At 44.7% G+C, this 27,258-nt stretch overlaps 1 protein-coding gene across 4 annotated transcripts in view; it reads right to left on the reverse strand.

Annotated features, from left to right (window-relative positions):
• LOC126273184 (semaphorin-1A) overlaps positions 1–27,258 on the reverse strand; it is a 1,534,221-nt gene that overhangs the window by 1,036,591 nt on the left and 470,372 nt on the right. For all 4 annotated transcript variants that reach the window (XM_049976700.1, XM_049976701.1, XM_049976702.1 and 1 more), the window contains exon 2: positions 17,670–17,789. In XM_049976700.1, the coding sequence (XP_049832657.1) occupies positions 17,670–17,769 (100 nt within the window). In that variant the 5' untranslated portion in view covers positions 17,770–17,789. The remainder of the gene's footprint in view (positions 1–17,669; positions 17,790–27,258) is intronic.

Genomic DNA, 27,258 nt, shown 5'->3' on the forward strand with positions numbered 1-27,258 from the left:
TCAGTAGTTAGTGCCTTCAGTAGTTTGAATCTTTTATTTAGCTGGCAGAAGTGGCGCTCGCTGTATTGCAGTAGCTTGAGTAACGAAGATTTTTGTGAGGTAAGTGATTTGTGAAACGTATAGGTTAATGCTAGTCAGGGCCATTCTTTCGTAGGGATTTTTGGAAGTCAGATTGCGTTGCGCTAAAAATATTGTGTGTCAGTTTAAGCACCGTCTTGTATAATTTTTCTAAGGGGACGTTTCACCTCATCCAGAAACGCACCCTTTCGAAACCTGGCGAGCAAGCTACACCGCGATGCAAAGGATTGTCGTGGCTGCTGTCTTGACGGCAATTCATAGGTAACAGACAACTTCGGAATGGTCGGCGTATGTTTTCATTACGTCATGCTGCTACAGTTTTCGTTCACGTTTGCACTGGTGGTGCCATCGCTCTTGCAGGAATATAAACATTTTAGCGTCTCAGCTCCGAGAGCAGGCTTTTTCGCGCCACTAGTATTATAGATGTCATCCCGTTGGACGACAGTGAACTGTTCAGTATAGTATGTAGTATTCCCGTGGGAGAGTCCGCCAATTGTACCGAACTTGCTTCTGATTGGTTGGCACATTTTGGTGTTAGGTGCCAAAACGCTTAACTTGTCTTGTTAATTATTTATATTCTTTTCATTGTATTTAACCCAGTTTTCAGTATGACAGTTTGTCATGGTTACCCTACGAGTCTACTATTAAAAAAAAATTTCACTAGTTTTATGAAACATAAGAGTAACGACACTACAACCGAAGTGCTTCGGACACGTTCGGGTCGCTTTGGCGCTCCTGGAAGACGAAGTACGTCGGCTGCGTTAGTATGTTTCAGGCGTTCTGGAGGTCCGGTCACGCAACTCTGTTTCGGGTGTTCTTCAGAGCCGGACGTGTACCTCTGTTTCGGACGGACATGTACTCTATATCGGAAGTTATCATAAAAGTTACCGTGCTATTATGAAAGCTATGTCGAGTGTTGTGTAAGGCAGTGTAAAAAGTGAAATTTTAAAATATAAACAAACAGGATACATTACTGAGAAGTGTCGCCTACCATCATTGTCACTACTACAGATCTTGCCGTCTGTCGATACAGAGACTAACCTAGGCAAGTGGCATCCCACAAAAAAAAAAAAAAAAAAAAAAGAAGCATAAGCACAGATTCAAGTTCGAGATGAGAGCATAGCAGATTCAGTCGAAGAAGATCCCAAGACCGACGAGGTCTCTTCTGCTCTGGGGACATAACTTCTGTAGACGACAGGTTGGTGGAAAAAACAGTTAGAGACTCTTATTCAATCTCTACAGATCTCTCCACCTTCCAGATCTGACTTCCAGCACAACAATTTATAATAGTTCAGGAGATATGGCGTGTTATATGTGGTAGTTCGATTCTTTAAAGAATCCGTGGCTAGGGGTTGGGTTTCTGGTCCTGGTATAACAGAACTATGGCGTCCTCGCAAACGGCTTTAATGTAGATGGAACGTTGAACGCTAGTCACACTTCTCTCGTATTCCAAGTCACAGTACGTCCTTGACTGAGACCAACTGCCGTCTTTATATGATTGTGGGGAGCTGCATGCAATATCCTTATAACCAGGAGCACCACAGCGCTCCCTAACGTTGTTATTACGAACGAGGTACTAAACTGGAATTTAATGCGACACTAAGCACTCTCAGATACCGCGCGCGTGCTGCCCTCATCCACTACAGCGGCGGATTTCGCGACCACTTCGGCATTACTTTCGATCCCGCGGCGACACGTGCATTACGACGAAAGCCGTATTTCCATTACCGATATCCTATCGGCGTATTTCCTCGAGATCCGGGGCGGGACGGCAGCGCAGCTCGCGAGGTGAGGTAATTGGAGGTTACGGGACAGGTAGTCAGACCGCGCGGGCAGCCAGGTTCCCGGTATCTGGCGCGCCGCAGCACGACCAGATGGTCGCTCGATATAATCGGCCGGCGGCCGCTCGCTTTGCTCGTTTGCTTGCCGAGCATACGCCGAAGGGCGCCTAACGGGCCGCCTCTCGAGTTCGCTGCCGGCGCGGAGGGCTCCGGGGAGCCGCGGCGCCGGCGCCGACGCCCGCTAAGCTGCCAGCCAAAGAGCTGGGCGGGGCGGGGCGGAGCGCAGCAGCTCGCGGTAGAGCAAACACCTGGCTGGCAGAGATCGCTTAACGAGCCGTGAGTCGACAAGGCATACGCCACTGCGCAACCAGGCAGAGGGGCCAGCCCGACAATGCCTCCAAAGCGGAACTCCAGCCGAGCTTCTGCAAGGTGGTCACGTAGTTTGGTTCAAATGGCTCTGAGCACTACGGGACTTAACATCTGAGGTCAACAGTACCCTGGAACATAGAACTACTTAAACCCAACTAACCTAAGGACATCACACACATCCATGCCAGAGGCAGGATTCGAACCTGCGGCCGTAGCTGTCGCGCGGTTCCAGACTGAAGCGCCTACAACACCGGCCGGCTCACGTAGTTTGTAACGACACAAGTACGTCACTAGTGTAGGAACTGTTCCATTTCATTTCGTATAAGTTATTTCGTTATTCGCCGTCAAAACTTAAATAAATACTATCAGTAGCAGGGCAGTTTCTAAAAATCTGTATACAGCAAGCAGTGAGATGATATAGGTCTGAGGGCGTATATGCCATCTAACGGCAGCACGGTAAAATAAGGCAGATTTCTGACATGGTGCTGCCACCAGCCTGCGAAATACGCAACCAATGATCTGTAACTGTTTTAAATGTATAGCTATAAATAATGTTTTTGTATTAATTTCCAAATGTTGTTAATTAGATGCTAAATTTAAAAGTATTATGAACCTTTGCAACTAAAGCAGTAACGAGTCATGGTTTTAGACTTAAGATAAAATCTAAAGGGACTTCCCCGACGAGGAATAAGGCGGCAGAAACGTTGCGACGGAAAGTTCGAGTCGAAAAGGTTGTGAAGCTGCGTGTGGTTCAAATGACTCTGAGCACTATCGGACTTAGAACTACTTAAACCTAACTAATCTAAGGACATCACACAACACCCAGTCATCACGAGGTGGCAAATGGATCTAGATAATGAAAAGTGTGAGGGCATCCAGAAGAGTATTAAAAGAAATCCATGCCCGAGGCAGTATTCGAACCTGCGACCATAGCAGGACTGAAGCGCCTAGACCGGTCGGCCACAGCGGCCGGCTTATATATTATGTATTACGTACATAGGTACGTAGGTGAAACTAAGCGATAGTCTTCATTTATTGCACATAGGTTTTCAATGTCTCTAATCATTTAAGACTTTGACTCAAAGCATTGGTAAGTATTGTACCACTGCACTCCTCTCGTCAAGAACTATCGAGTGCTTGTACAAAACATAGTAATTTGTCTAACCAAAATAAGTGTCTTAGTAGTTAAAGAAATAATAAATGCGTTAATCGTATAGTATGAAGTCTTTCCTGTCAATTCAAGTATTTCCTGCAAACGTTGTTCAGAAGGTGAAATTTTAAGCATGAGGAGATCTCATGAGATTCCGCGTATATTCATTACATGCTGCCAGCGCACATTTATTAATATTAGGAACGCTCCAGGATAATCACATACGACTGAAAAACTGCTCGGCTTCGCAAGGTGCGTCTTTGTATTAGTGTTATAGCAACGACGAAAGCGGCCGAACAAGTTAGTACCGGCCGGCCAGAGTGGCCGAGCGGTTCTAGGCGCTACAGTCTGGAACCGCGCGACCTCCACGGTCGCAGGTTCGAATCCTGCCTCGGGCATGGGTGTGTGTGATGTCCTTAGGTTTGTTAGGTTTAAGTAATTCTAAGTTCTAGGAGACTGATAACCTTAGAAGTCAAGTCCCATAGTGCTCAGAGTCATTTTTGAACCAAGTTAGTACCGCTTTTTGTGTTATCACACTTAGAAGGTGCAGTAGTGTTCAAGCCAGTTGACGGCAGACACATGATTCTGTGAGAATGCATTAGGGGAGATCGCTGTTAAAGGTAGAGCGACAGGACGTTGCAGGTACTCGTGAGCAATGGACGTACCAACTGCGTTTTTTCTGCTGGCTTGAAACAACAACAACAACAGCAACAGCAGTTACTCTCGGAGTGGAAGGCAGGCCTGTAGTAGCGATAAAAGTCACTTCCAGGCGGCGACACGCGGTAGGAGGTGGCCGCCTTGTCCCGTCCTGCCAAGTCGCGGGATTAGGATCTACGGGCGTCTCCTGCGCCATTATCCTGTCCTGCAGGACAGCGGAGGAAAGGGAAACCTGCCCCCGAGGCGCAACTTATCGCTGCGCTGTCCGGCGTATTCACGTCTGCTTACGACCGCCGGCTTCTGCTTTGAATGCTAAGAGAGTCAGGGGTCCCCTTGTGTTTCCATGTATACTAGTGTCCGCAGTGTAGCGAGCTGCGTATACGCGGGCCGCGGCCTCGAAAACGCCGTAATAAAGCAGCGCATCTGACACACACACACACACACACACACACACACACACACACACACACACAGAGAGAGAGAGAGAGAGAGAGAGAGAGAGAGAGGGAGGGGGGGGGGGGGTTCAGGTAGGGACACAATGGCCCATTGTCGCACTAATGAACTGACATATTCATTGCCCGGTTAAGTTTTGATGGTAATGTCTGCGCGCGCAATAAATAAGGTACCGAATGAGCGCTGAATGTGAATAATATGTGGTAGAGAACAGAGGCAGCGCGCGCGTGCTGTCATCAGTGCCTCGGGAAGCGTCATCACTGGGGGATTCAAACCGCTGCTCTTACGAAGACTACACGCCACGCCGAATCTGCCGACCCTAGGGCCATGGCACTCAATCCGGAGTTTGCTGCTGTCAGCATGGCAAAAAAAAGGTTTTGCTACCAAAAGGGTCGGAAACTGGAGCATTGGAAAGGGAATCCGTGTCTTCGAATTGAGTCTAGAACATCCTGGAATGAGGGAATATGCTAGTATCATAAGAGTGTCAAAGAGGAAGGGAATATTAACATTTTGTCCGATGTTGGACCGATCAGATCAGGCGGCCATTGATAGTACCAGACCACTAACAATGAGTCCAGACTAATGTCTGGGATTGGTGACAACCGCACCTCGTTGATAAGCATCTGATACAGACACAAGCACGCCGCCCACGCTATTGAAATTATCGGCGCACTTTAGTTTTTTTGAGACAGTGCTGTTACTCCTGAACCTTTGACATACCACTATGGAAGTTAGCAAGAGCTGCATCGCGGGTCGTACTGACAATCAGCTTCTTCCCCCATATAATCACGTGAATTTAATTCCCAGAGAGTCACGTGAATTTAATAACAGGTAACACACAATGGATGACTTGACGGAAAATTGGGAATCTTTGGTAAGGTCTTATCGGACCAAACTGCTGAGGTCATCGATCCCTAAGCTGACGTACTACTTAAAGCAACTTACGCTACGGACAACACCCACAGCCAAGCCCGAGGGAGGACTCGAATGTCATATGGGGGGAGCCGCGCGGGCCGTGACAAGGCGTCTGAGACCGTACCGCTACCCGCGCGGCGATGACTTAATGAATTTATGTTGTTAAACAATGGATGGCCGTTGCATTGTGAAACGTGCATGTTGTAACTCACAGTCATGAGGATTATACAGACACATATCATTCGCCGACCGAGGTGGCCGAGCGGTTCTAGGCGCTACAGTCTGGAACTGCGAGACCTCTACGGTCACAGGTTCGAATCCTGCCTCGGGCATGGGTGTTTGCGATGTCCTTAGGTTAGTTAGGTTTCAGTACTTCTAAGTTCTAGGGGGCTGATGACCTCAGAAGTTAAGTCCCATAGTGCTCAGAGCCATTTGAACCATTTCAACATATCATTGACAGGAAGGCAAATTGTCTGCACGAGAACCTTACTTAGGGCAACAAAGCGGAGTACCCAATATGACTTTAACACTCGTTGACAAATATCTACCATTGTTCTACGACAACAGAATTCACATGGAATTATCTTTGCGGGTAACACAGTTACGGATTATGTGCGGACCACTGACCTCTAAATGCAGAAATCCTAGTTCACTTCCACGCTAGCAACCAATTTTAACTTTTGTGAAAGTTTCGAAGCTATCGCCATGTCATAAATTTAAACTGTGGTGCCAAAATGGCTTTAAATAATTCCTTCACGATCCAAGGAGGGTTGCAACTTAATGCTCGAGTGACAGGAAGTGGTGCGGGTTCGCTCTACTGTACCCCAGTGCAGCGTTGGGTGTGTCCTCTCTGGAAGATCGTAAGGAAGCACCGAACGTGCTCGTATAGGTGCTCACTGTTTTCTTGGTCAGCTTCGAAAAAAACCCTGAAACGGACAGTAAATGAGTCAAAACTCCTACGGAGACGCGGAGCAGTCGAAACCGTTGAATCAAGCAAATAGTGTGCCACAACAACGATTATTCGTAGGACATCATGCTTCTCTGCAGAAACGTCGTCGCCAGCGCCTTTGATGATCAGGTGTAATGTGGTGCTCCATTTCCAGCAGTCATTACACCCGTTTTGTAAAGTTTTGACGAAACTTTCCGTCGTCGAGTTATTTACACAGTTTTTCTGGGTGACCTACCCTCTTGATACTTTTAGCAATAATCAGTTACCGAGACCATCGACCATGCAACGGAAAGAAACCGAGATACTTCGGAGAAATTAGTTTGATACCGAGGTTAGCCTGGCAGCATTTTAGTATCTCGCACGTTGCTTCCGTTTATCCGTGCAACCAGCAACAAACCGCTGAGAGCCGCATTTGTCTCCAACGACAGACTTACTGGAGCACTTGCTGTTAGCACTACGGAGAGATGCACATTAGATTTCGCTTCCCGGACGAAGTTCCCTAGTCCGTCACTGTACAGTGATTATTCCACGTTCTCTTACTTGAAGTAAATGGCGTAAAGAAAAACAGTGCGCTGCCGTTAACTGGCGCCAAGTACCCGCCAGTCCCGTTACTCCGTTGCGCTCGCATTCCGCTGGTTTACTGGACTGGCGCGGCGCGGCTGTAAGAAAGGAGAAAGTGTGTGCCAGAGCTGCTCGCAGCTGCAGATTCGCCGGTGTCCAAGCGAGACGAAAGTGGCCGCCCCCACACACGAATATATCGCCGAAAGAACTGCCTATACAGGATGTCGCTGGAGGAATAGTCAATATTTGCGGGTTATGACAGGAACGATCATTCAAAGAAAAGAATCTCTGGTAAACATGGGATCTAAAATGCTTACCTTCGGAGATATGAGCACTTTTTTGCCTTGGATACCGTAACACAAATCTCTTCTAATACTACCTCTTCGCTCTCCATGGCTGGGGAGGAGGTAGTGTGAATCAAAGTAAGAGACAATGACTACTGAACATGGCCTCTAAATTGCATACCTTAAAAGCTGCAAGCACTTGTTCAGTACAAGCGAAATGTTTCACGGTCGTAAGATGAACAAGTGCTCCTAGTTCTTAAGTTATGCACGTTAGAGACCATGTACACTGGACGCTTCTCTCTTGTTTGGTGCATACCACCACCTCTTAAAACATGGAAAGCAAAGAGCTCGCAATAGTGGAGATTTGTTTTACAGAGTCCATTTTTGCTTGACATTTTTGATTCGAATGATCCCTTCTGTAGACCAGTGGTCGTCCAACTGTGAATCAAGTATTCGTGCGGCCCGCGGTTCCATGCCGTATCTTACAATGGTATGCATCTGGCAAGTAACAGGTAACAGACGAATTAAAAAACCTCAACTACGGTTAAGAGCTTCTTAAGGATGTACTCTTAGCTTTCCTGCTCAGTAAGAAACTAAAATACGGAGACAGTAATATTGACAGGTATGCTTAATTTTAGTTCACGTTCGAGAATTCAGCCGTGAGCTAAGTTGGCCGCTTACTTCAGAGGCAGAGACGTAAGTAGTGCGATGGCTGCGGGGTTAGAGGATGTAAGCTAGGGAACGTTTTATTTTTTGCCTTCCAGTACTTGTAACCCACGGTGTGCGCGAATCATTCCTATCAGGCAGTAAGCTATACATTTTGTCAGGGAAGTAACATGGCTTCTCGTAAACTGACGTACGGCCGGAAGAGCGGTGTGCTGACCACATGCCAGTCCATATCCGCATTCAGTGACGCCTGACACGGCGGCCGGTGGGTACCGTTGGGTGTTCGGGCGGAGTTAAGGTTTTAGTGACATGGATTCGTGACTGCGCGTCACAGACACTGTCATCTTCAAACGTAGTATATTTTTGTCACACAGAACATGAAATTACACTAAGGTTATTGTAATGCACCGCAGTGCGAGAAGAAAGAGGGTATTCACAACGTTTAGTAAACATTTTCGATAGTGTCTTACACTGCACAAGAATTTAAATGCAAGAACAATTACCATTATTAACCAATTAAACATCTGCTCAAACAGGCAAGACAAGTTGTCAGGCAGTGACTGTGTCACAACTTCGCGGGCACCAGCATTCTGGAGGACGACGGTTCAATCCCGTCTCCGGCCATCCTGATTTAGCTTTTCCGTGATTTCCCTAAATCGTTTCAGGCAAATGCGGGGATGGTTCCTTTAAAAGGGCACGGCCGATTTCCTTCCCAATCCTTCCCTAACCCCAGCTTGTGCTCCGTCTCTAATGACCTCGTTGTCGACGGGACGTTAAACACTAACCACCACCACTACCACCACCACCACCAGCAAAAGTGGAACAGAAAACATTCGACACGGTGTGTTCCGGATGGTGCTCACTTTTAAAGGTTAGTATTTGGCGGTTGGTAGACAACAATAGCTAGTCTATTGGGGGCTCATACTACTTTATATAGGTTAATAATTAATAGAAAGATCGGTACATACGCGGCCCTTGATGCCGTTCCACAATGACAGTAGTAGCACCTGCGTGGCAAGATACGAGGAGAATAGCGAGGCAGAAATGCCATTAGATGCCATAAGCGTAACGGCTGCTGGACAATGATGAACCGAAGCACCATTTCCACTAGCCATCGCCATATTTAACTCAACATGGAGGAGATGCGGGCGTGTGACGCGGTGAGAAAACTACATATGCGGAGCTGAGGCGAATGAGGCGTCGTTATAGCGGACCGCAAATTGCAAAAATCCACTGAGATAAGTGACTTTGAAAAGAGGTAGATTGTTATGGCCTGTTGCCTGGGAGCGAGCATCTCGGAAATGGCGAAGCTGATCGGCTGTTCGTATGGTATTGTCGTCAGCATCAACGAGAAATGGTTGAAGGACGGTGAAGCAACGAGTAAGCGAAAATGTGTTGGAGGTCCACGCCTCGTCACGTAGAGTGGAGGTCGGAGGTTTGCACGCACAGTGAGATAGGTCAGATGGCGATCTGTGTGGTAGGTATGGCGACAAAATACCGAGGATGAATGGAAACGTATCAGCTGGTGATGTGGGCACGTTTCTTGCCACACGAGGTCGATGGATGTGTACAGATACGCTCTTGGAAAGTGCTCTGCGCCACTGTCACTGGCCTGTGGGGGCGCTGTTACACTGTGTGGAACATTCGCCTACCATGGGACCTTAAGTGATAATTGAGTCATGCTTACAGCTATGAACTACGTGACAATTACTGAAGGTCACCCGCATCCCTTCAAGCTTGATGTCTTCCCCGCACCTTCCAGCGGGATAATTGTCCTTGTCGCATGGCCAGCATCGTGTCACAGTGATCCGAAGAGCCTGATCTGAACCACTGCAACTCATCCGGGACGCTATCTGGCACCAGGTCCTTAATTTAAGCGACTTACGTTAACTGAACGCAGACACCTGGTGTCTCATGCCGCTACAGACATTTCAAGGACTGCACATATAACAGTGTCCGTGGCACAGAGCACGTTTCAACAGCGTATCTGAACACGTCCATCGACCTGGTGTAGCAAGAGACGTGCCTGTCTGACCAAGTGATAGGTTTGAAAGGTGGTGTTAAAAAAAGAATTATGATGGTTAGATGGGTAGATCGGGTAGCTAACGCAGATTTTGTAGGGAAACCAAAGCTTCACTACAATATAGAGGTTCAAAGTTATGGCTGGTGCAGTTTTTATGTAGAGATGAAGAGAACTGCACAATAAAGACTATCGTTGAAAGCTACATTACGCAGGTTCGACAAAAACACATTTCTGTAACTCACGTCATTTTTCACGTGATTTCTGAATGGACTCACAAATGTACACGTTCGTTTCATATATTAGAAGAAGGAATAAACTTTTTTTAAAAACTTATTGGCCTTTGGCATTAACAATTCAGCCAGAGAAGCGATTTAGTACACAATAGCATACACTGACGGGCCAAAGAAGCTGGCGCACCTGCCTAACATCGTGTAGTACCCACGCGGGCACGCAGAAGTGCCGCAACACGACGCGACACTGACTCGACTAATGTCTGAAGTAGTGCTGGAGGGAACTGACACCATGAATCGTGCAGAACTGTCCATAAATCCGTAAGAGTGCGAGAGGGTGGAGATCTCTTCTGGACAGCACGTTTCAAGGCATGCCAGATATGCTCAATAATGTTCATGTCTTGGGAGTTTGCCAACGTCTGTCGGAATGCACAATGGACATGAATGGAAGCAGGTGCTCAGACACGATGCTTACATATGTGCCACCTGTCAGAGTCGTATCTAGACATATCACTCCAACTGCACACGCCCCACAGCATTACAGAGGCTCCGTCAGCTTGAACAGTCTCCTGCTAACTTGCAGGGCCCATGGATTCATGAAGTTGTCTCCTTACCCGTACACGCCCATCCGCTCGGCACAGTTTGAAAGGAGACTCGTCCGACCAGGCAACATGATTCCAGTCATCAACAGTCCTATGTTGGTGTTGACGGGCCCATCCGAGGCGTAAAGCTTTTTGTAGTGCAGCCATCAAGGGTATACGAATTTGCCTTTGGCTCTGAACAATCTCTAAGGCGCTGCAGTCATGGATTGTGCGGCTGGTCCCGGCGGAGGTTCGAGTCCTCTCTCGGGCATGGGTGTGTTTGTATGTTCTTAGGATAATTTAGGTTAGGTAGTGTGTAAGCTTAGGAACTGGTGACCTTAGCAATTAAGTCCCATAAGATTTCACACACATTTGAACATTTTTTTTTTCTGTACAACCAAATCGATGATGTTTCGTTGCATCGTTCACACGCTGACACTTGTTGATGTCTTAAAACTGAAATCTGCAGCAATTTACGGAAGGGTTGCAATTCTGACACATTGAACGATTCTCTTCAGCCGTCACTGGTCCCGTTCTTCCAGTATCTTTTTCCGGTGGCAGCGTTGTCGGAGATTTGATGTTTTACCGGATTCCTGATATTCACGGTACATTCGTGAAAATGGTCGTACGGGAAAATCCTCACTTCATCGCTACCTCTGAGATGCCGTGTCCCATCGCTTGTGCGCCGACTGTAACATCACGTTCGAACTCACTAAATCATGATAACCTACCATTGTAGCAGCAGTAACAGGTCTAACAACCGCGTACGCTTGTTTCATATAAGCGTTGTCGACCGCAGCGCCTAATCCTGCCTGTTTACATCTCTCTGTATCTGAATACGCTTGCCAGTACCAGTTTATTTGGGGTTTCAGTGTATATACAATACAGACATTAGAAATTACATTAAATCTAAGTAAACTTCATAATCCAAACACTACGTGCGTGCCAAGTAATTAAAATGAGGGAATATTAAATTCAGGTTATTTTCATTCCTAGATATTCTGCTCTAGAGACTTAGTAACAAGAGAGAAAATTGTAACTTTTTGGCAGTTGGGTAAGTGGCCGCTGAGAGACCGGTTCCGAGTGTACTTCTGGAGCAACATGTGCGCCGCATAATCCCGTTCCTTTCATATCCCTAACCGGCTGCATTAGTGAGCATCAGGAGGCGGTAGAACGCTCGCCGGTTGGAAATCCTGTGGGACGCGGCCGATTTCACAGAGAGTGCGACCACCGTAGGATAGGGCGGCTGTCCGGCCGCGTGAGAACGCCGGAACAATGGCGGCGTGGCGCCGCTGTTTCTTTAATTAAAAAAGAAACGACCGCGGCAGTAAAAAGCGCCTCTCGTTAAGCGGGAATGTTCGCGGCTGCGCGCTAGAGCCACGTAAATGAAATAGATACTGCGCGCGCCATACGTCACCAAAGCAGCCCGCCGTCCGCGCCCGTATAGCTGCGGCATTCGTCAGCCCTCTCGCCTAGCAGTACATTCGTAAAACAGGGGCTGCTGGCGAGACAGCGAAATGAAAGCGGACCTTTTTTTACGTTTGACGTCTTTCAAAACGAGATTAAGTGGCTGATGGAAAAGATGCAGAGAGATTACACGTCTGAAGAAGAAAAAAAGAAATATACCTGTTACGAAAACAGAACCCTGGTTAAAGAGAATCGCTTCTTGCCACTGCGGTTCTGCAAGTATTCGTGCACGATATAAATCTCATTCAACAAAGAAGTCGCTAACAGTACTGGAGAAAAATTTTCTGTGCAGTAGCAGTGCGTGGCCTCGATTGCTGGAGTCCAGTAAACGTCTGTGAAAAGGAGGGCGGGGGGGAGGAGTTCTTTTGAACTGTCTGGGTGTTGATAAGGATGATTTCCATATTGCCCTTGCTGGAAGCTGCAAAAGAATGTGACATGCATCTCCTTGCTAGCTCCCAATAAACACGAAGGATGGCTTAGAAGATAAAAAAAATCGTGCTTTTTTTCGAAAAAATATTTTAGATGAAGGATTACATTTCGTCGCGAGATTTTAGGCAAAGTTATTTCTTTTAATATTTTCATTTCAGAACTTTAACAGATGTGCAGATGAAACCGTTAGGTCACTGATTATTGACTCAAGATTAATAAGTTTAACCGCGGTGACGGAAGAGTGAAATTTTTCCCGGCCACACAGTTAGCGAAACCATCTAATTTCTAATTCTGGTTAGTGGACGGGGATTTGATTCCTACTTTTCCAGAACGTGAGTCCAAATCCTCATTCACTGTGTCACCTAGCTCGGTGTCACGTAGTCTTTTGAGTCATTGTTCAAAGAAGCTGGAGTAAGTCGCTAGCTGCGTGTACTATAAAGGTATGGTGCGAGGTGTTCGGCGTTTAGCCGCCAGTAGTTAAGAAGTACTCAGTGAACAAAAAATGTTATTTATCGTGAAGCACAGGTGTGAAATTTTTTGTTGGTCCGTACGGTCAGATGTGTATTTAGCAGCATGCTTACAAGCCAAACTTTGCCACCGACGTCAACCGGACGTGCGCGCCAGCTCGGGGAAAAAGAACGGTCGATCACATTTGCGGTCCAGTGAGGCGATGCATGCATGAGACACACTCAGAGATGAAACGGCAGCACGCGTCCCTGATCAAGGCTGCGTCCCTACGGGCGATGCGTTCAAGCAGCTGACACTCACCAGCTCTGTAAGGCTGTTGGAGCGGGAGGACGTCGATAGCAAAAGCGTTTACGCAAAAGCACACACGGCCAGCGTCGGGGAGATGCGTAGCAGTGAGGTGGACACGATCGGATCAGAGAAATGGGAACAAATTTCATGCCAGGGAGGACGGTCACCGACCTTCTTTGGTTCCAGAATTTAATCCCAAACACTTGCTGGTATGTATAATGCTTACAGCCGACCGCAACCTGTGGCTTGATGCTCCATAACACACACACACATACACACACACACACACACACACACACACACACAGGGAGAGGGAGGGAGAGGGAGAGGGAGAGAGAGAGAGAGAGAGAGAGAGAGAGAGAGAGAGAGAGAGAGAGAGAGTGCACCTATGTTGAGCTAGCTGAAAAAGGCACTCTTCGCTTTTCTTTTTTTATACTTGTTTTCTCAATGGTAAAAAAAGGCAGTTAATCATCTTATTTCTATACAATTTAGTTTGTTCATAGTATAAACTGAATCTGTTGGGTTACTTTTGGTTGCAAAGATGAATATGTTCGTTGGTTGTTACGTATAGTTGTCCGTGAAAGAGGAATTGCTCTTTTAAATTCAGTGCGCACCATTGGAATGTTTTCCTTCTTGTGTTATTGACACTCAAACTATGAGCTAACCCATTTGAAATTTGAGCCTTTTACATGTGAATGGTAGGTTAGTTGAAATTAGTGGAATTCATGATATGAATACTGGCCTGCATTTTCCAGTTTAAATTTTCGCTTCTACGAGGTTTGTAAATTTTTCTGCGGGACATACCGGAAATATTAAGCGAATTTACGAACTCTGTTGACGATTTTACGCTTTCATCTTCGTTCACAGTTTGCACAATGGATATAATAACTTTTGTTCCCCTGCTCTCGCACTCCGTATCGCTTATTTGTTTGTTGGGGCCCTGTTATTTGTTTTCCATAACTGTTCGTTCACAGAGCAATTCTTTGTTTTACGTAGATCGAGGCCCACTAGAAAGACAGCCTTCGGCGCGTACGTCACGAAGATATGCCTGAACTCGCTCGCTTGCTCAGCTCGGCAGACAAAACACGTTTCTAAACCTGTTAACTCTCAGATGGGCGGGAATTGCAGCTTCTGCTGGAGTCTTCTATGATGAATTCTTACTGATTAAAAGTACTACAACAAAATTTAATTTAAAATCAGTACTTGATATACATGGTATAACGGCTTGTTTATAGCATTTAGTCTATTCTGATTAACAATCTTCGTTTCATACAAGAAGTGGCGCTTTATGCAACGGTTAATCAATTTGGTATGATTTAATTTTATTGTATTCCAGTACAGCAGTAACAAATTAGAAGTCCATTGTAGGTCTAATAACAATAAGACTCCATAATAGCGGATTCCAGTAGAAGATGCAATTCTCGTTTGTATGTACACACCTAGTTACGAATTAACATTTGTGGGAAACGTAGTTTGTCTGCTGAGATGAGCGAGCGTGACGTACGTACTGCGCCCTGTCTCTCTCATAGGCCTCGATGTAGATACACTCTATAAACTTTTACCTCAACCTGAAGGCAACTCACAAATATAACGCCAGAACGGGAATCCTACAGAAAAATTAAAATACATAACCATGTTCACGAAAGTAAATGATCGTAATGTCACCCTATGGGGACTCCTGTGACTAAGGGACAGTTGCTAAAGCGAAGAATAGTTGAGTAATTTGGAATGAATTATTCTTTACTGCGAGATGTGTGAAAAAAGTAATTAGACTGACAACACTACCAGCGTTCGAGCATCGCTGTGTTGTTCTACTTGTTTAGACCGATGTGTACACTTCTTCCAGATGTTCAGTCCAAGTTTCAGCTCCGTACAGTCATCACGTGATGTTTGAGAGCTTCATCTGTAAAGTTATAGTTTAGTTGTGTGTTAGTCGAATGGGGCAGTGAAATGCCATCAAAGTTTGTGTTAAACGTGGGGACTCAGAGAGTGTGACCTTAGAAAAGTTGAAACAGCCCTATGGGGAACAAGTTTCAGGCTGGCACACATAATTTTTGGAAGGCTGAGAACACGTTGAAGATGAACGTCGCTCAGCGAGACCTTCAACCTCAAAAACCGACGAAAGCATCGAACGTGTGCGTGCTCTTCTAAGAGCAGACCTCCATTACAGACTGTAAAAGAAGTTTTTTTACAAATGGTTCAAATGGCTCTAAGCACTATGGGACTTAACATCTGAGGTCATCAGTCCCCTAGACTTAGAACTACTTAAACCTAACTAACCTAAGGACATGCCCGAGGCAGGATTCGAGCCTGCGACCGTAGCAGCAGGGCGGTTCCCGACTTAAGCGGCTAGAACCACTCGGCCACAGAGCCCGGCAGTGTTTTACAAATATGTCCTTGAAAAGTTCAGGAAAGGGGTAAATCGAGTGAGACCAGACATTGCAGGCAAGTGGATGCTGGATCAACATAATTTGCCATGTCACACGGACACTTCCAACACGGAATGTTTTATCTCAAAAGGAATTTCTCTCGTTCCACAGCCCCATTATACACCTGATCCGAGTCCTTGCGCCCTTTTCCCGAAGCTGAAAAACTTCTTTAAAGGACGTCATTTTGGGACTCTGTAATGCCTTAAAAAGAATGTGACCGACATGTTAATGGCCCTACCGGTTGAAGCATTTCAGCCGCTGCGACCAAGACTGGAAACGACTCCGCCAGTGTATAGCCGCTGAAGAGGACTCCTTTGAAGGGGAAAACACAGTTGTTTGAAAAAAACAAAAATTTTAGTTTATAAAAAAATCAGTTAGCTTTCTGATATACCTGGTATGTCACTGAACACTGCAGGTTGGACTAGCGGAATTGTAAGGCGTACGTGGAGATGCTTCGGGCCACCATATGGCTCAGACTGCACTAAAGGGGAACCTCTGCGCCGGGGTACGTCCGCAGCAGGAAAGCGGTGTCGCGGACAATGCCATCTTCTGGCACTCCACGTCCACGCGGTGCTGATGCTGACGTAAGCGGGACGCCTCTGGCGGGGGTAAAAAAAAGGAAAAAAAAAGGGAAAAAGGGAGGAGGGATGGAGCGAGGAGAGAGGACAGGAGTACAACTGGCAGCGACCTTAACAAATAGAACAAGGACAGGGTCGGGCGGGCGGCTGGGGCGCCACTGCAAGACGCGGACAAAAGAGGTGTACGAGCGGGGCGGGCGCAAAACAAAGGGGGCGAGCGGCCGCCGGGCCAGCCGCAGGCCGCACGCGTTGAGTGACTGCGACTGCCTGCCGCGGCCCGCGCCGAGTCGAGTCGAGTCGAGGCGCTTCCTGACAAACGCGCTACCGCTCCCGGCGTTCCGAGCGCACGCACTCGGTTCCAGCTCGTCGTCGTTGAACGACAGCACAAACACCTTTCCTCCCCGTTCCCATTTCACGTTTACTCTCTAGACTGACGTGATGTCCTCCTCTGTCTCTTCCTGTACTGTCCGAGTCTTCCCATTTTCACGCACTGAGTACGTTCAAAATCTTTGGTTATATTTACGTCAGTAAATGTTTTGACTTGAATGTGGCCGTTATCAGTATCTATTGAATTTACGAAGATGGAACTTTGCTTGGTTAATTATTTATTATATTTTCCGCACATCCTCGTGCCATCCATGTTGAACAGTGAAGTGCCAAAGAAACTTGTATAGGAATGAGTATTCAAATACAGAGCTATGTAAACAGGCAAAATACGGCACCGTGGTCAGGAAGGCCTATATAAGACGACACGTATCTGGTGCAGTTGTTAGGTTGGTTATTGCTGCTACAATGGCATGTTGTCAAGATTTAAGTGAAACTTCCTGGCAGATTAAAACCGCGTGCCGGACCGAGACTCATAGTAGCGTCGAAACCTGGTCAATTTTGACTTAACATTTGTGACCGAGGGCTTATTTGTTCTAATATAATTCTGACACGGCCACTGAACCTTAGGACCCATGTTCAAAGCAATTTCATTTGCATTTTTCCTTTCACATAGATGTAACCCTTCCTCCCTCTTTACCGACTGATTAACTTCGGTGACGATTGCTTTTCCCAAATTAGCGTTAGGTACACGCGGTTTAATTTTTCACTATCATTATGGTCGATAATTGAGGGGGAGTTTACAGGCTGAGCGTTCGCGAAGCGTGGTGGAAAATTTCGTTGCGAGATCCGTATTTATCGTGGGCCACGATGTGGTGGCGGCGACGGTAGTACAGAGTTTTGGACGCTGGACCCTACACGGTGGTCTGGAGCACGCGCTGGAGCCTGACGCAGCAGAGCGGAAGGTGGCGGCGGCGAGCGGTACTCACCGAACTGGACGTACATCTTGGGGCTGACGTCGTTGACCCATGCGGCGGCGTGCAGCGCCACCCAGAGCAGCGCCGCGACGCGCACCAGCGCCGCCCGCATGTTCAGTGCGGCCGCGGCACCTGCAAACAGCGAACAGCGCCCTTAGCCGGCTTCTCGTCTCCACACACCGAGCCACCCAGCACTAGGACTCACATTATTGTATGTCATCATCACTGGCTGCATTCCGGGATGTAGTAAGAAGTCAAACACCTACATTTACTCAAGTCCAATACAGTAAAATGACGCCAAGTTCTCGTATTACAGTACTTATACTAATTACAGGGTGATAGATACTGAACTTCACGAAAAAAACGTAAATTAGTTAAAAACTACGGAGTGCACACACCTTATTCACTACAGATATTCGTATTTAGTCTATGACTATATTCATCCGGTGTTCCATAATGAGAGCAGTTAACGATTTCCAACGAACTTTACTCATAATTGCGATCCTTTCCTAGGCTCTCTCTCGCTTACATGCTTAAAAGCCATTATTTAACACCTTAACTAATTTTTTAATTAGTCAGACGTTTGAAGCTGTTTTATACACGGGAGTTGGATCTCCTTACAGCCTCGAGTGTTTACTGTTATTAACCGAAAATATTAAATTTAATACTTTCTGTGAAGGTACTCTTCAACAGAGCAGACGAAGTTGCCCAACGGAAAGTTATTCAGTTTAGTCTGTGTGGTGTAACACGGTGGTTCTAAGCAGTAACTTGTTCCACTGCTAACCATTTAGACCGACGAAAGATGTTCGTGTAAACCGATAACGCTGTTTCGGTAGTTCTCAAGTGACGAACGTGCTACGTTGCGCGCTGTGGTTTGCCGTATGTGCAAATGGACGTAAAAGGAAGTAATCTCAGCATACAGACAAAACGCAACGGCGAATGCACAACCCCACCTCCTGTCTAGGGCCGCTTATTCTTTGCCGTCACGCCTTGGCGGTGCCTTTGAAGTCATGGAGGAAAGGACGCTGGTAAGAACTTAAAAACTCGAACAACTAATGAAGAATACATGAGAACTGTCATTCCAGTATCTAATGTCAAACCAGTACAGCAGTGTATGTTATGATTTTTTGTGAGCGATCTGTATCAGCTGCTATTGTAAAAGTAGTTGTACAATGAAGACATCGCGATTACAATACAGAAGAGCTGTCGCAAAACGGTTTACGTCATGTAATAGCTTGAATAGACCCGCGCTCCCTATGAGGACCCGCCCTTAAATCCACAAGGTGAAGAAGTCACACGGCAGAGTCTAGTGGCACTCAATGGCGGGTCAATATAAGCAATTAATTTCAGCCGACGGGTGTGGCCGCGAGGTTCTAGGCGCTTAAGTCTGGAACCACGTTACCGCTACGGTCGCAGGTTCGAATCCTGCTTCGGGAATGGATGTGTCTGATGTGCTTAGGTTAGTTAAGTTTAAGTAGGTCTAAGTTATAGGGCACTGATGACTTCAGATGTTAAGTCCCATAGCACTCAGAGCCATTTGAATCATTTTTGAATTAATTTCAAGAACGGCGACCGTAAATTATTCGTAAGGTAACGCTGACACGCACATGCAACCGGATCGTTTATCGTGTATGGAGTGGAAAACACCATAACCAAAACCATCCTCCAGTAAAACTCTATCCTAAACATCACTACATTGTTTACATGACATTTAACGTCCTCTGGTAGGTTGTGGAATTCGTGTGTACTCAAATATCTGACATTTTTCTACACTAATGTTGATTCCTTGTTATTTGTACAGGTTGTTTGTAGTCCCAGGGCTATATTCACGCTTTATACTATTTTTGTGAAAAGAGAACTATTGGTAATGACAAAAGACATTAATGAATATTTGTATTGTGAAGTAGCTGTTAAAGCACCCAAATTTCTAAGCCTGTCTCTGCAAGGTGTTATAGAATTAACAACCGGAACAATTCTTATAACACCATTCGAATTCTGGAAACAGTATTCCTGTAACTTGAATTTCCCCAGAAAATTCTTTCGTAACTGCCTAGTGAAGGGATTATGTAGGACGAACTAGTTTCTTAATTTTTAAATAGCCTACAGGAGAAATCTTGTGTACTGGAAACATTGCTGAACGGAGGCTAGTCATTAATTCTAGGAAGCAGAGTTTCCAATTTAGGTTGTGATCTATCTGTGGATCTAAAAGCTTAACATACTCCTCTTCTTGTATCCGCACGTCATTTACGAGTTTCTTAGAGCGTGAGCAGGTCTTCCGTCACCCGCGGATAGTAAAATATGGTCGATGACATTAATCAGTTCGGTACGGTGTTGCTCTTAACAATAGGCTTGTTCCTGGATTGAATTTTCGTCTGCTGTAGTGGTACTTAGTAATATAGAGTCTAAAGACTAAAAACGTGTCGGATCGTGACCCAATTTTAATACAACATGGGACGCTTTATTTGTGACACGTTTCTTAAGCTACAGCTCCCTTCTTCTAAGAAACAATAGTACAAGGGGAGCACTGAAACTCTTAACGACAATGTTGTTTCTTAGGAACCCAAAAAGTAAACGTAAACTGGTTAAAGCATCGTGATCAGTTTATAGTTCGCAGACAAATTCCTTTCCTCTTCTGTCCACTGAGAAATGCTTCAGAAAATTTGCGAGAAATTATTTACGTTTACGTATGTTTCAGATGAGCTGCTTTTGTCCATGTTTGCATCAGGCTGTACACTTAAAGGGTAGTATTTGTAAAATTTATGGGAATTTTCAATAAAAAATACCGATTATCGGAGATTTTGTTTTGTGTGTGACAGATAGTTGATGAAAATCTACGTTCCTGTCAATCGCTTAAATATCCATCACGAATTTCGTCGATATATAAGTGGCGCTTAACTTCCCCATTTTCCTTGGGTGGGTAAGGAATATTTTCATCTATTAAACAACGATTACTTTTGAGTAACTACCCTAAACTTCATATGATCTGCATTCTACGAAAGCGGAAGGAAAATTCAGAAAAAATCCAAATTCGAGCGAGTTTGTTGAAAGCTCTAATGATGCGATAAGGAGGTACGATATTTGTTATTGAATGTGTGACGCACTCCTAAATTCTAATCGTGAAATTACATTAGTGTCGTCTAAATGGTTTTTACTTATAGATTACTACCCGCAAAATATTGTCAACAGAGAGGATTTTAAAACACAAAAATGTGCCTTCATTTAAAGAACGAAATGATCCACTCGTATCGTAGCTTGGTATAAGGCAGACCCACAGGTGAATTTCGTTGTACCAAGGAAAACCATTTTAAAATACGAAGTGATGTCCGTTATGTCTTTTCAACAGTGGTTTTAACGTCAATGGAAAGAACATGCTGCTTTGTCTGCATCTCTATTCAAGTATAAATAACAAAGAGATTGTAATGTGTAACGGTCCCCCGTCTTTTTCTTTACTCGCAACGGAAAAATCCTTCCCGAGGCAGACACGGGCTCACTAAAAGTGATTTGTCCTGCCCTGTTGTGGGAGCTTTTAGCCGTCATGTCAACGTCTTTCGTGCAGGACATCGCTTTTTTTCCAGCTGATGCGTTGTTTACAAGCTTTTAAACCAGTGAGAGGTATCACGAGTCAAACACCACCCACCCCTTCCCTCTCCCCACTGCCGGAAGGTCGCGACAAGATCAAAGCGGGCCACCGCTTCTCCCTCTGCTAACGACATTTCGCTGTCAGCCCGCGGGCACACCCCGAACTCTGCCCCATTCAACGTCTGCCAACTTTTTCCTCTGTTGTTGCACAGATTCCTCCGAAGACGTACTGTCGATTAAATATTTTTCAGTTTCAAGACTGTAACTTCGTACCGATGGGGTCGAAGGCGGAATTGCTTTAGCGATCTGTCGGCCTGTCGGATATCGTCTACCGTGGCTGAAGTTCAGACAGGAATTTCCCAAAGCAACGTGCAGGTAAGCGAGAAAACATTCGATTCGCCTCGTCTCCCTGACACTTTACTTAATAATATTTCGGCGAGTACCGAAAATCCGGGAAGAGTGGAGAAAGAGGCTGTCATGGATCTGCTCAATGGGCAGAACAAGTCATCGTCATCATCATCATCACCATCATCATCCATCATCATCATCATCATGATCACCTGTTGTATACGACATCTTTTACGAAATTAACGACTCGGTTAAGCGTAAGAGGAAACTCATGGCCTTTAAAGGTAAATGCCAATGCGGTCGAAAATTGTATTTAACAACGAAGTAACTGAAAGGGTATCACGACTTACTACTGTGATAATGATATGGTTGAATAGCTGAACAAACTTCAAGTAATATGTGGAAAAATAAACCGAACAGTCACCTGCAGAGCCCGGAAAGGTTCCAGTATTAATTGTAGAAAAGTATGGCGATACATCTGCTGTTGTAGGGAAGCAAAGGTTGGACAAATGAAAGGAGCAAAAGACAAAAAAACACAAGCAGCCGAGATGAGATTCTTGAGCAGAATGATGGGCTGCACAAGGAGAGATTTAATAAATGGAGAAGTTCGGAATGTGTTGAATGTAGAAGACATCATTAATAAAGAGATAACTGAATACAGACGGTTGTAGAAACGACATGGGTATAAAAAGAGAGATAAAAAAAGCTACCCGAGAAAATCCTCATTTACGATCTGAAAGGAACGATGGATATAAATTATTTGAAAACGGAAAAGCAAGAAGTCCCATCCATGTAAATCAGACGACGTCGACGATTAATCACACAATTATTTACCTTATGGCTTTCCGTTTTCGGAAAAGCTGTGACTTACTGCTATTCGAGAAAATTTTCTTTTCCTTTGAGGCACGAATGAAATGGTGTTGCTTTATTTATTGAAAAATGCCATCTTGTTTCCAAAATAAAGATAGACAGGAACGTTCATGTAACGTGGCTGCCCATAAAACTCCATAAACCGATGAGGAAACAGGGTTTTCGTCAAATCACAAAACGCTAAAATGAGAGTATTTTGGTGAATTATCTACTGAGGTAGCAGAGCAGCCTTTTTAATGAAATAACGCACTTCCTCTACTTTTCCCGTTGATGCTTGGCAGGAAATGATAATATAAAATATGAAACATTTCCTTAATGTTCTATAAAATGAAAGAGCGCACGTTCAATGATATTTGACGAGTTTACAAAAGACGACTGTGCTCATGGGACACGTGTAAAGTGTTTACTTTTTCAAAAAATATTAGATGTACTAATTGTAAGGGTGCCATCATCTAAATATAAATACGGGATAGCACAATGGAAGTCAGCTGACTGACGGCTTTAGTGCCCGTTTTCTAAACGCGTTTCACTAAATTCACGTTACTGTATTAGTGCTTTCATTAGCCATCGGAAGCCTTTAAAAACAGTATATGCTTAAATATTTTCGTAGACAAAATGCTGAACATGTTTTATCGTACAGTTCAGGGTTCTCACTTGACCTGATGACCCAGTTCCACGCGCAGTATTTTGAGGTGTCCCTCAAAACCTGCAAATTTTCTGAAGTAGCACTGGAAATGATTGTTTATTGTCATGTCCACATAAAATGAGAACTACACGTCTACACGGACGGAGGAAGATGTGGCAACAGCATGACTCAAACAAAGTCCAACAGTTGAACGGCAACGGGAAAAGTAAAAGGAGAAGAAAAAAAACATTTGCAAATTTCATTCTGTTATATCGCGTCTTACGAAACACAGCATATTTTTCCGTATTTGAACCAGAATCAAACACAAAACGCAAGGTGCTGGTGGAGCGAAGCGATTAAAATCACAGTTGCAATACCGTGTGAGTAAACAAATAGGGCAGCGTAGAAATTGTAAGTGAAACTTCGTTCTACGTGTCACATAAAAAAACAGTATGTGCAACACAGTCGTGTTTTCAATATCGTTCGTTGGTAAAATTGTTCTTGTCTACCGTCTCTCTCTCTCCTGTACTGAATGCGTTGATGAGAACGATGCCTCCAAGTCAGTTCTTAATTCCTTTCTAACGCCGTACTGCAGTAACGCACAGGGTGCGGTGGTTAAATCCGAACAAATTAAACATTTTTAAAACGCAAGTTTAGTAAAACAAAATATAAATTAAAGTGAAAATCCTTTTACATGTAAGAAGAGTAACGTTACTCGATTTAACTCCATTCAGCCGCAATGACCACCTCCAATCTTGTCCTGAAGAGATCGCACGCACTCTTTAAAACAGCGCTGTCCTTATTCGCGAATGCTGCTTCGATAGTAGTGCGTAGACAAGCGACATTAGGGTGCCTGATCTTATTGGTAACTCTTTCGACTACGCTCCAAACATAGTAGCCGAGGGGGTTCAAACCATCGCTATTCGGGGACCAGAGCTCCTTTCACCAGAACATCTCAAAGATATCCGGGAGCCAGTTTAGACTAAGTAGCTCATGTGAGGTCCCCCTCTAGCGCAAGACGCATTGATCGCTCGTTGATATTCAATTTCTGACGCTAATTTCCTCAGCCACTGCTCCGAGTTCTCCGAATTCAACGACGACTGCCGCAGTTTGTGACACGCGTTTCCTGGTATGATGTTTCCTCGCCGGGTTAGCAGAACCTTCCGCAGACTTCTACGAAGCATTATACTTGACCACAATATTATAAACAGTCGATCTCGGGTACCTGAAGAATCGAACCGTTTCAGTGGGCTAACGCCCAGCGTGAAGACATCCGTTAATCGCAGCTCTCAGGTTGTACTCCACACCTGTCCGTAACATCTCGGCAATTTCGAGGTTCTGACTGTTTACTAGATGCCTACGGCCTTGAATAACGCCAACTGCGACATCCGGCTGAACTACGGTATGGGGGAAATTGAAACTGAAACTGAAATTTTTCCAGATTTAAACGCCGCAAACTGTATACTATTTCAGTAGCTGGTCTTAGAATGTAGGAACATTTCAGATATGTTCAATGTGTACAACAGAACAGATATAGAAAGTAAAATTAGGCAGAACTAATGATAAGCAAATCGGCGACCGTTCAGATTATTGCGAGACACTCTAAGAGGGAGATATTCTGAAGTAATTCCATATTCAACTAGCACTGTCGCGACCTTCAGCGAATTTCAAGAGAGAAGTGAGTTTGCTGATCTGATTGAGAAAAGAACGTATTTAAATCGAGGTGTTACTACCAAATCTCCGAACTGTACTTTCTTCCGAGATGAAAAATATACTTCCTGTCGCGAAGTTGATTTCACGTTACTTTTAACCACGTTAGATAGATGTGCTGTGCGGTTCCAGTTGACCCCGTATGCCGGTGGCAATGCTGTGCTGTCGAATTCCGGACGGTAAATCAGTGGGACCAAAGCTACACGCCCAACGGCCTGTCAGTAATTTTAATAAGTTGTCAACCGTATTTAACTGATAATTTAAAAATCCTTATTAAATTAATTCGCTGAAAAAATGTCTGAAAGGGGTCCATAATTAACATATACTTGCATCACATTAAATGATTATCAGTTATTAAGTGCGGAGAGGTGTGTGCAGTATTTGTTTGAACAGTTAATTGTAACTTGATATTAAATCTCGGAACCTAAACAAACACATAATTTCGTTAATTAAAATTCGTTACATTTGATCAACTTTAATAAAATACGCAGCCTACCATTTATTCAGTTCTAATTGCAGACTGTGTTTAACAAGAGCGCTCTCTACAGAGCATTTCTGTTCTACAATTACAGACCACGAACGTGCGTTCCATCGTCATTAACGTACATTTGTGGCTTTATGTTAATGACTGTCCAACAGGTAGTGACGTACGATGATGTTCTATGCTTTTGAGGACCTGTATTCAAATGAAAACTTCCGAAATGGGTACGTTTGTGATGACACCGATAATTTTAGGAGGCAAAAAAGTCAGACGCTACAAAACCTTATGAACGGTACTTCATGTTTATCAGACGTGCCTAGTAAATCTGATCGACATTCGAATTGCTCTCGAAAGATGTGGCAGGACAAATGTGTCGCATTAGTTGCAAATTAAAAGCGCACATGAAAACTTTTACACTGCATAACGTACTTCCTTAAGTGACAACAGCAGGCGTCAACTACTAAATTCAGTGAATAAGAATATATATCGTAGACAAAAATATCTGATACACGTAAATTAACATTGTATGACAAACATTGTATCAAATATGCCTGACAAGTTTTCACTACTTATAAGAATACATATCACTGAGAAGAGAGTTTGTGAATCATTGTAATTACGTTATTTATTTTATCAAGAGGGTTACATGGGAGGTAAAGAAGGTTGCAGCATCAATCATGTCCTAAAATGTTGCAAGAACAGAATATGCAAATTCTTGGCGTAATTTCAGTCACTTGTCCACTCATTCTGGGAGAACATCCACGTATTGCGACTTAAATGATAGACCCGCCTCACAGTGTGGAATCATTGACTAATTCAATAAATCAGTAACAGCATCCATAGATCGTCAGCTTAGCAATAAGAAAAATAGTTCATCTTCAGAAGGTAGTGGAAGTTCTCAAGCTCGGATTGTACAAGGGTTGCTCACCCATCTTGGTGGACTACGTTACGCGGACAAGACCTGTGTCTTACTAGAGGAATTCGGCCATGCCCTGTTATCTATAGGAGCTACTCCCTAAGAGAACTTACGCTGAAGCGTTTGCGAGTAACAGGAAAATTGGTCTATGAGTGACAACAGAAATCAGCATTTACAATTGTGTTTCACAGGGTATCAAAATGATACCTTGATAGTCCCGGAAAACAGAAGCCATGAGATTTCAACAACAAGCATTCGTTTAATTTATGTGGCTTCAGTGGGTAATGAGTGTGGTATGTCGTATCACAGCTAACAGCAAAATAAGTGGGCACACCATTTTTAGGAAACCTGTCATGCACGGTAGCCAACATTCTCCGAGGAGTGAATACCAGAATCAGATTTTACACAACTAACAAAAGAAAGGACAGTCCCCCCGTAATATTAAGCTGTACAGCAAACCATAAAATCTGTCGGGAATATACAGTCTAAACTGCATTTCATATTCGAGATGTACATTAGACGAACAGGAAGAAATTGCAGTGCACAGTTCGGTGAACACATGGACGTTTCTTGTTTAAAAAACTTAAGCCAATCTATGTTTCCCTTACAAATGTTCAAATGTGTGTGAATTCCTAAGCGACGAAACTGGTGAGGTCATCGGTCCCTAGACTTACACACTACTTAAACTGACTTATGATAAGAACAACACACACACCCATGCCCGAGGGAGAACTCGAACCTCCGACGGGACGGCTTGCCTTACAAGTAGCTGAAGTTAAAGATCGTGACAGACGCAGTATACAACCTGCAAATGCCTTACCTGGCCAACAAAGGTAAAGGAATGAACTTATATGAAAAAAAAAATGAAATTATTCTCATAAATTCGCATCCTCAAATGACGTCCTAAGTGACCAAACAAAGTTAACCAACAAAAGTTTCCCAACAAACTTCCATAATCAGCATATCAATCAATCACGTACTAACAAGAGAAATTCCCAGTCGCATCCCTTCCTCCCCCCCCCCCCCCCCCCCAGATTTAGTGGTAAGATGACCGAATAGCCACGGCGTCTTG

The sequence above is a fragment of the Schistocerca gregaria genome, chromosome 5 (genome assembly GCF_023897955.1).
Source record: "Schistocerca gregaria isolate iqSchGreg1 chromosome 5, iqSchGreg1.2, whole genome shotgun sequence".
Lineage (NCBI taxonomy): Eukaryota > Metazoa > Arthropoda > Insecta > Orthoptera > Acrididae > Schistocerca > Schistocerca gregaria.